A 10,636-nucleotide genomic window follows, 5' to 3' on the forward strand; every position below is an offset into this window, starting at 1 on the left:
GGTAGCAGACAAAAATTACTTGTCATCATTTATGAAGAACGCCATATCAGAAATCAGCCGTCTTATCAGTGTTGGTCCGCTGAACTAATGCATTATCAAACCAATTCAGCTATTTGTTGAGACACAAAAACTCCATATTAAAAACACATTGTACTCATGCGCTGTAGCTGGAGAAACTCATGTAAACAAACGTAAGTAGCTAGGATACACACACACACAATCTCTCTCTCTCTCTATATATATATTTATACATATACATGTTTGTGAAAAAATAACATGAACATAGATTTGTGGACTGCGTTATTTATTGGATAAAATATAAGCATTACGTTTTTAAAATCCATTTAAAATGACAAGTTTTTGTGTTAATTGAATTGAGAAAACACTGTGGCAGAGAGTAGAAAATAGTGAAACATACGACAGTCAGGATTTTAACTTGCAATTGTATCACCCCACCCCTCTCCTCCAATAACAATAGGGACAAATTAACATGGGACACAACTACTAAATAATTTTTTAAATTTTAATGTAGGTATCACCTCCCTTTGAAAACCAATTTCATACAACCTAAGCTTAAAACTAGTTATCTCCCATCTGATATTAAAAACATATTGTCTTACTGTACAAGTAACATGACTTGCAACACAAATGTGATGTCCATTTGAACAAGACAACTAGAAGGGGATCATTTTGTGTTTGTGTTAGTGAGGATATAGAGGGGTCATTACTCATGTGAGGTTTGGTCGTATGTGGTATATGTTAGAATATGTATGCGGATGTGGGGGAAGTGGGTGTCATAATTTGTTGGTTTTATGTGGTATATGTCAGAATATGCATGCAGGGGTCATTACTTGTGGGCTTTATGTGGTATATGTCAGAATATGTATGCAGGGGTCATTACTTGTGGGCTTTATGTGGTATTAGCGTATACAAAGGGGTCATATCTTGGTATTAGCATGTATATGGAGGGGTAAAAAATTACTGATGCATTTGTTGAGTTAGCAAACAACTGTCAAACACTTAAGGCAACAATTTGATCAAGGGAGGACAGTTACAGGGGAAGCAGAGTAAACAGCATGACAGGTTCCTTTTTTAAGAGTCAGAAATTAAATCCTAAGTTGAAACTAAGACATAAACTAAGGTTCTACATATACTCAAAGATATTCAGTATAGCCTTAAGTAAAGAGATGTTTGCTTGATAAAATACTCAACATATTCAACTACTTTTGTTACAAAATATATTTTTAGCTGTATGGGAAATCTTTTCATCTGAAGACCATAAAGTGATATTTAACTAAATAAGCTATTCTAATCATTGTGTAAAGCACTGGTAATAAATATGGACCAGTGTGAATAAATTGTGGTAAATGTCAAAGTGTGAGTAGTTCTTACTAAAGTTACAGAGAGTAAAGTAAATCTTGTGTACAAGTGGTTCTATTCTTGAGTGCTTTGTTATAAAAAATGGATATGTATCTATTTTCTTAAATTTGCACAATATAGACGTTAAAAATTAAAAGAAAATAGTTAAAAAAAAAGGTAAATGAAACAGAAAAGCATATTGAACTACAATCACACAGTTTGAGTTTGTACGTAGAGAGGTAATTTACAAGACTTTTCAGTCTTAACTAAAATAAACCAAAGATGGATTTTTTTAAACTTCAAAGTAAAAGATGCAGCATGAGTTTAGTTAAAGTGAAGCAGACACTAAGGTTAAGGACAAACCAAAAATAAAACTACATCTCACAGACAAACAATAATTATTACACTATTTTGTACATGTGATATTTACATGGTTTGGTGTACAACATATCCATTAATCATGTACACAGTTTATTTTATAGTTGAGTTATTTTTTTTATTATTATTATACACTAAGAGGATGGACCGAGCAAATAATTAAAACAATCTCTATACCAATTTCCAATTTAGCTAAAAAAAAACTAAAAAAAAAAAACCCTCAATCCTCCATAATCTTTTTTATCAAAGGATAATCCGATGTTCAGCGGTAACGAACGAGGCAACAAGCTTAGCACCAGAACACATCGGCACTATGACGCATCCCCCCTGCCGGTCACAATGTTCCTGTATATAATGCTGATGTACACAGCTATGAGCAGAAGGATGAAGATGTCATCTAAAAATCCTATAAGACCAAACGCAGCTTCAGGCAGAATGTCTAGGGGGGAGACTAAGTATATAAAGGCAGCAATAATTAAAATTACTATTCGAAATCTAAACATCCACATCAGGCCACCCACACTGAAAAACTCATGAAAGGCGTAGCGAAGCAATGTGGGTAGGTCTTGTAAGTATTCTTGAATCTAAAGGGAAACAAGAAAATATTGCTTTAAGTATCATTTTATTAAGTGTTTATTTTATAAAATGTATTCATTCTTAAGGTTTGGAACAAAATTATAAACAGGGCTATTCGTTAACAATTAACAATTTTGATTTAAAAATACTTAAGTTTTAAGATAATTATATTTGAGAATATAATTGTTCTTGCTTTAGCAGGAACTCAACATAGCAGTTATAAAAAGTAGTTGCATTGCTTAATTCCACAATCTAAGATAAAATATACCCCTTTTGGACAAGTATTAGTGAGTTCTTTACATGTTAGCTAAGGTGCCAGTGCCATTGAATTACAAAGTTAATGGTCAGTAATAACAAAAATAATGGACAGAGCTAACAGTGAATGAGGTAACAAATAAAATGAAATAAAACACTGACTGTATGCAGTTATATTAGAGCTGTAAATTTTAATTAAAAATTTCGTATTCATCAATATTCATATTTTTTACACCCACTTTATATCTAGTTACTTCCCTTATATTAAAAGTCTCTTGTCCATGAACTGGCTTTGCAAGATTGATAGAACATACATGTATTGAATTATGTGTTCATAAGTGATGGTTTATGTTGTGATTACAGTATTTTTACACATTTACATAGTTTGGTGCACTGTATATACTTCATTAATCCTATACGTAGATTATTTTAAAACATTGTTAATTTTAATTATATGCTACAAGTAATATGTAGAATTATGTGATCACATTTGATGCCTCATGTTGTGATGTCTTTGTAGTTAAAAGTTCCGTCAAACTGATTTTACAGCATAAAGGCTTAAAATGACCAACATGGGACATAACTCACAGATCTTGGCTCTCCAGAGTAACGCCTATTGTACTGGTTGACCTTTTCTATAACCCCACGCCTTTCCTCACTCTCTGTGGCGTGCTCTTGTGATGTAAAGTTTAGCAGCAGCAAATTAACCTAAATACAAGAAAGGCAATAAAACATAAGAGTAGACAATACAAGAAAGGCAATAAAACATAAGAGTAGACCAACTTAATTGTATGCTGCTTCCTTTGTTCTTAATTATAACTTTACAGAGGATTTCTCAAACATAACTAAGTATTATGAGTCAACATGTTATGTGCCATATGGCTTGTTGACTCAGACTTAAGGCTGCTGTTCATTCTGGATTTGCTTCCATAGCCTTTGTTCACACAAGAACAATCTGCAAGCAGCAATCGTCTTCTCCTAGATGAGCTGCTGTCCACAGCTAATAATCCTCATCTAACCGAGGTCCATACTCAGGACTTCTCTCTCTCTCTCTCTCATACGGAAACCGGCTCAGAAGTTTGACTTCCAATAGCCAGTCAGGCCTCAGTGTAGCAACCCCGACATGTGGTGGTAGTAGCAAATGTCGGTCAGATCGCTACATGTCGGTCGCTTCTCCGTCGGCTCCCACAGGGCTTTCCTTCCCCCCCCCACACCAGACATGGGACAGCGCCCCAGCGCCTGGTACCCAGCTTGATCGTAGGGGGCATTCCGCCAGATCAAAACCCTTTAGCTGCTGTTGGCTACCACAAGCCATTCCACACCCACTAGGGGGGTCATGAGTTCTGTCCGACTAATGGCACTCTTCCAAAGCCACCTGAAGGCCGCAGCTTAAAGTCAAAATATCTGGTTAGGGTCGAGAGCAGACCCCTTTTGGTTCCCGGCAGTCTTGCACCTCTCCTCCCCTACGCTATAATGTAGGGAACTTGGGAGTCCGACATGCCAGGCTCTTCGGAACTCAGGACTTCTAGATTTAGCAACTGAATGCTTTCCTAAATTGAATGCTTGATTTCTCTTTTGAATTAACCTTGCATCAAATTTCAGAAACTGACAATTGTGATTAAAATAAATTACAAAATAAAAATGTAATGAAATAAGACTGGGGAAAAGGAAATTTTTAGAATATATAAATAAATAAATAAATCTGACCAACTGACCTGTGTTCGGCATGACGGACACCTAACACCACCCAGCCAGGTTTGATGTTCCCAGTACATGACCATACAGTGTCCTGGATAAAAAAAATGTACAGAAAAAAATTAGAAAAATACAAATATTTTTACAAACTTTTATTTAACTTGCTTCCTCGTCATGTTTATATGTCTAGATCAGTGGTTCCCAACCTTTTTCGAGTGGCGACCCCCTTTTATAAAAAGTAAGTGACCCGCGACCCCCATAGAATTAAAAAGCCGAAATTAGTAAGGAAAGTAATAAGCACTAAAATAAGATTTTCTAGTAGACTTTCAATATGAACTACTCTTGATAACTGTTTTAATAGCATGAGTAAAAATGATTACTTTTCACTAAACCTTCGTGGTTAAGTTTTTAATTTTAAAAAATTTTTGTTAACGCCAACCTATGTCATTATAATTATCTTAATTTTGTTTTTAATCGAAGAATAGTGTTGAAAATATATTTTCGAAAAGTCAATCAATTTTACGTTTGGGTATGAATGGTGAATACTACACCAAAATTGAGTGTGCAGTTTTTCATCTTACTCGGAATCATTCTGCAAATCAAAGAATTCATCTTGTAATTCATCGGGAATGCTGGCAACATCAAGGGAAGAAGAGAATGGGTGATGCGTAAATGCAGATTCTTTTTTTTCAGCTCAGAGAAATAGCGCTACAGTTCGTTTTCACTTGATTCAAGATGCCCAGAAATTTCTTCTTTCAAATTTTTAATTATCTCACAATCAGATTCATCTACCACACCGCAGAGTTTCTCAAATTTACAATATTTCCAAGATTTATTTTCATTACCGATTTTGCAGCTTTGATAAAAATGCACCGAGATTATCATGGAAAGTTATAATATTCGTTCATTTTCCCTGAATCTTCAGGTTAAGCTTATCTTGATGTTCGAACACATCTGCTAGGTATGATACTCTCTCCAACCACTCTATGTCGTTTTAAGTATTCCAAAATGTCTTGTTTCCTTTGCACTTCCATGAACATTTTGATTTCAGATTTCAATTCAAAAACACAATTTACAACATTTCGTTTGACAGCCAGCGTACTGTAGTGTAGAAGAGCAGAACCTCGTGATCTATATTAATGTTTTGGCTCAGTTCTTTGAAGGCTCCAGATTTTATATAATTTACGACTTATACTAGCAATGGACTCTTGATGTCGATTGGTTAGGGCAGTGGTTAGGGAGCTAAATCTTTTCTGTTTTATGAAAGCCCGATTTTGAGCTAAACATAGATGGCGCACCATCCGTACAAACCCCCAAAGCCGTTCTAACCCATTTTAATCATCCCGTTTAAAAAAAAACAACTTATTTATTTTCTCCATGCTATCATCACAAAATAGCTACTCTTCTTTGCTATCATCCGCATGAATATAGACACAGACCAGCAACTGCCAACACGAACTCACGTCTGTTGATTTATCAACATGAAAAGCAAACAATGGTGAAAGCTTAATTTCAATAAAAAAAATGTGTTATTTAACATTTACGTACATGCAGCGCTTGATGAGATTTTCTCCTATTGTTTTTTTTTTTTTTTTTTTGCTTGGCATTTTCTATCGCGACTTCCTGTTCGATCAAGTCTCTGGCGTTTGCAACTAGCTTCTTACCGACGAAAGAACTCCATATATTTTTTGTGTGTTCCGAATGACTCGTCTCAAATGACGTTTTAGTTTTGAAGATTTCATGGATGCGTGACTGAGAACAACTTTGTACAGTGCGCTTTGTTTCGTCTCTATTTCATGTTAATGAAGCCGAATTTCAAAAATTCTTCTAAATATTTATGTTTTGTTTCAAATTACTAAGGTTTAGTATACCAGTTGGCGACCCCCCAGAAAGACCTTCGCGACCCCCAGGGGGGTCGCGACCCCCAGGTTGGGAACCCGTGGTCTAGATCAAAACTGGCAAGCGAAATTTCAAACACTTCTAACCAACCAATTTCTTTGAAATTCAGCATGTGGGTCAAGACCTGATGATAATCCAATCTGACATCAAATTCGACTTAATTAGATGACTATTTGTTATGATGTTATGAATTAATTAAAATTTTCTGAAATTAGCAGGCTCTCCTACTACTATTCGCACATTATCTGATAATGTTCATTTGGTGCCAAATTGTTTTTAACCATGAAACTCTACAGTATTAAAAATTTTTAAGTACTGAAAAAATATATATAAAAACATTTTAATAACAAGCTTTTATGTAATAATGCATGAAAAAGGAGAAAATAAATGAATTTCTTTAAATATATAATAATACACTACTATTCAAATAACTACAAATACAAGTGTGGGTCTCTTCCTAAATATTAATAAAGGTATCCAATAAATAATAGTGACTAAAGCTTTTCTTTATAGTTGTTTAAATAGTAGTGTATTATTATATATTTTCTCCTTTTTAGTGCATTATTAGATAAAAGCATGTTATTAAAACGTTTTTTATGCATTTTCTTTCATTTGGTCAACAAATTTGAACAATATTTTTTTTAAATTAATTACTTTAAAAAAAAATCATGATTTTCATTTTTAGTAACAAAATTACTGCTAGTTTACCACTAGTTAGAATAAACATAAAAATTATTTAGAATTTTTTTTACAGAGAATAAAAGAATTAATATTCTTTTTGGACTGTTATAAAAATTATTCATAATTTAGAGAGGAACAAAATTAAACTAGTGAAGCTAGTTAGAGCAAGTTTATCATTACCACAATAGACATGACCACAGCTAGTCATAAAACTACAGCAGCAAATTTATCATTACCACAATAGACATGACCACACTTGGTCCTATAACACAAGTTTATCATTACCACAATAGACATGACCACAGTTGGTTTCAACAGCAAAGACGGCAGACCCCAAACAGATGGGACACGTGAGCTCTCCATTGTTACGCTGGTTGGCCCTCCTCTGGCTCTGACCAGTCGCTGGACGGTCAAGTTCTTCATGCTGCAGCTGTTCCCTGGTTGAGGCTATGTCTGTGGCACTGTCAGGGTGGATTCTGGAACCAAGTCTTTGCCTGGAAGATTTAAATACATTTCACATAACTGTGTGCCTATAGACTGGGGTTAGAAAAAGATAAAACTCAACCTAGAGTACATGAACTATATGGCGACTGTAAATGACAAATATAAACTGTTTTTATAAACTGCATACATTTCAGAATTAACTTATCAGTGTTTTATCATTTTGTGATCATGAGGAAAATTGTCCCTATGCACCTAGTAATTAAATAAAGCCTACTTTTTAAACTATTTTTAACACAACACCAGAAAAATATTATTATTAGGCATTTTGTTACATTTATTATTTGTTATCAGGCTAAGTATTAGTATGTTGTATAGACATAAAGCGGAAATAACCTCTGACCCAAACACGGATGATTAGTTTTTCATCTCAGTTTCATATCAGGCACTTATTGTTTTTTAAAAATTAAGACATACAGATTTTTGACTAAAGTTTCTTCACTGACACTGAAGAGCCTGTTAAAAAAAAAGCTAAATAATTTTCTTGAAGTTTGATATAATAGCAGTATAATTTCTATAACTCTCAAGCATTAGAAGAGTTTTTAAAAATTTCACTCCCAAATCGGCATTAATTAGTATCAACACAGAAATATAATTTTTAGCCTGCCAACAATCTTTAGACTAATTTTAGTCTTCATTATTTTATATATTTTACTAATTGAAATAAGAATCAACTGATGCTATATTATTTATGCAAATAAGCCTATTGGGCCTACATTTTTTACAATGACAGACAGTTTATTTCCTGCTTAAGAAATAATTATTAAAGGGCATAGGTTATAATAATAAAAGAAAACATTCAGATAAAAAGAAGAGCAGAAACTGTAACAAAAGACAAGCTTGCATTGATTAATTATTATTTATTTAGGTCTACTTGCAGGGGCGTAGGCAGAGGGGGGGTTATAACCCCCCCCCCCCCCCCATAGACCCCTCGGTATATATATATATAAAAAGTATGAGGGGGGTGCAAACCGAAAGTTTGAGGGGGGTGGGGGGTGCAAATCGAAAGTTTGTCCCCGGGTAAAAATTGGACCCCCCCCCTTGAGACGATCCTGGCTACGCCACTGCCTACTTGTATTACAATACTGATAATACTGATGTAAAGCTCGAAGTGGGTCAAAGTTAAATTTACTTTTAATTAAATTTTAAAACTAAGTAAGGCAAACTCTGTAAGTTGTGAAGTAAGTACACTAAGAAGTAAGTAGGCCTACCTACAGTAAACCCAGTTTAGATAGATCTAGATCTCTAGATAGAGTCCAGTCTAGTCTAGTGACTAGTCACTGGTGAAATAAATTAGAACTAGAATCTACATCTTCTCAAGATTTAATAGTACTTTAGTTAGTCAATAGAACTAAAAATAGTAGGGCCTACTTAAAAATTAAAAAGCCTTGGCCTTGACAAGAGTAGCTGTATCTAAATCTTGGCTTAACTTTTACTCAATTTTACAGTTTTGATTTTAGACTTGTTCAAAATGTTAGGATAATTTTATTAATGTTTTACTAATTTATAACTTTTTAACACATCTAGATCTAATTAGTAATTAGGCCTAGAGCAAATTACATTGTCCGAACACTACGTGGGACCGAACACTTCGTCGGTTTTTGGCTCATAGAAACTTTAATTAGCATGTCTCATGCGAAACCACGGCGCCTGCACGTAAACTGTTCATTTATGAACACTTCCGTGTCAAGTACTTCCGTTTCCTCTCTCAAGAATTATTTTTAGAAAATTTTTAACGTTGCATGGTACGCACATTTCTATTTTTACACCAGCCGGATGAAGTGACCTAGGGTTGGACTTAGGGGCAAAACTTGAACCAATCAACGCTTAGCTAAAAGGTTACACTATAAATAGCTTCTATATATGTATGGAACATCGTAAATGTCAAGGTTAATGGGTTATTTTGTGCTTGAACAATAAAAAAGGGGTGTTCGCTAACTTTTTTGACCTTACATGGGACCGGACAGCAACACAAAAATATTATTAAATAAGAATTTAGAGCATAAAAGGGGCTGGTTATTGAAGGGAAAGGGTTAAAATAAGGTCAAGAAGGCAGTGGAATGCGAAAGAGGAGGGGGAATCATGTGACCTGGCTGGCTTAGCAGCGTACTGCGCGAGCCGCAATGGCTGAATGGGATGAACTTTGGGAGTGTGGGAAAAAGGTTTTATACTATTAAAATTACCTCACAAACAATCAATAACACAATATAAATGCATATAATATATGTTTTTATTCATTAAATTGACTTTAAATTATTCTAAATGAACAAAAAGTGCTTTGTTCGATGACGGGTAAAGGTGTCCGAACACATTTGAAATTGTATTACATGTGTCCGAACACACGTTAAGACCCCCCAGTCACTATAACAAGAATAGCTAAAGTTCTATGCGTATGAATACAAAATGACACACACATTATTAAAGTAGAATGATTGCGGATAGATATGATACTTTTTTTTCCTTCCTATGTTAAGCGGTTACTGAATGAGACCGCATGGAAGTTTTAAGTTGCGTTTTTTCGCGGTGTGTGTCCGGACAGTGTAATTTGCTCTAGTATTTAGTATACTACACTGTAGTCTACAGTGCAGTGTAGTTGAGTGTAGGGCCTACTTATTTATTATATTTAATAAACACTGAAATAAAATCAAACAAGTGCCTGCTAGTAGTGCTACCCAGGCTTACTTGCGGAATGCATGGTTCAGTCAGTTGTCACCATTTGAGTAGTAGATCTAGATCTAGATTAAAGAAACTAGACTCAGTCGTCAGTACGGTGTTGAGTAGTAAAGTAGTAATTATTAATTATTAATTAATTCATTGAATTTGAGTAAGATTTAAAAAAAATTAAATAATAAATAAGCAAATTTTTGTTACCGATGGTTGACTAAGTTCACATAGGTCCACATTCCTAGTAAGGTTACTATGCATGCCCCACATCCAATAATAACTTCATTTCCTATGCCCTCTATAAAATTTTGACGGCGTACTTCTTGGGACATTTTTTGACAATATTGCTAAATTGTTACATTTCACTATGAGTTTCACCTATTGTTTGTGTTTTATTTCTTCTTATGTGCCGGAGTTTAACTTTGTTTTACATCCGGTTCAAACTGCGCTACGTAGCCTAGCCTTTATTTATGTAAATCAATCGCGGCTGTTACTAACTGTTAGTGTAGTTTATCACTAAAAAGTGGCACAGTCGTGAAGCCAATAGTGTAATCACATTTGGTTAGGCAAATGTTAGGTTTTTTCTTAAAACATTATTTACCAATTTAAAAAAAAACCCGCTCACAGT

At 34.4% G+C, this 10,636-nt stretch overlaps 1 protein-coding gene across 1 annotated transcript; it reads right to left on the reverse strand.

Moving 5' to 3' along the window:
- Window positions 1-294: 294 nt before the first annotated feature.
- Window positions 295-10,413, reverse strand: LOC131944612 (E3 ubiquitin-protein ligase RNF170-like). Its single transcript, XM_059305296.1, has 5 exons — window positions 10,216-10,413; window positions 7,129-7,337; window positions 4,284-4,357; window positions 3,157-3,276; window positions 295-2,321 (listed from the first exon to the last, which is right to left on the reverse strand). The coding sequence occupies exons 1-5, from the start codon at window positions 10,338-10,340 to the stop codon at window positions 2,049-2,051; spliced, it is 801 nt and encodes a 266-aa protein (XP_059161279.1). The 5' UTR covers window positions 10,341-10,413; the 3' UTR covers window positions 295-2,048.
- Between the last annotated feature and the right edge of the window lie 223 nt (window positions 10,414-10,636).

This window comes from Physella acuta, unplaced genomic scaffold, assembly GCF_028476545.2.
Source record: "Physella acuta isolate Inbredline_101_S28 unplaced genomic scaffold, ASM2847654v3 ptg000501l, whole genome shotgun sequence".
Taxonomy (NCBI): domain Eukaryota; kingdom Metazoa; phylum Mollusca; class Gastropoda; family Physidae; genus Physella; species Physella acuta.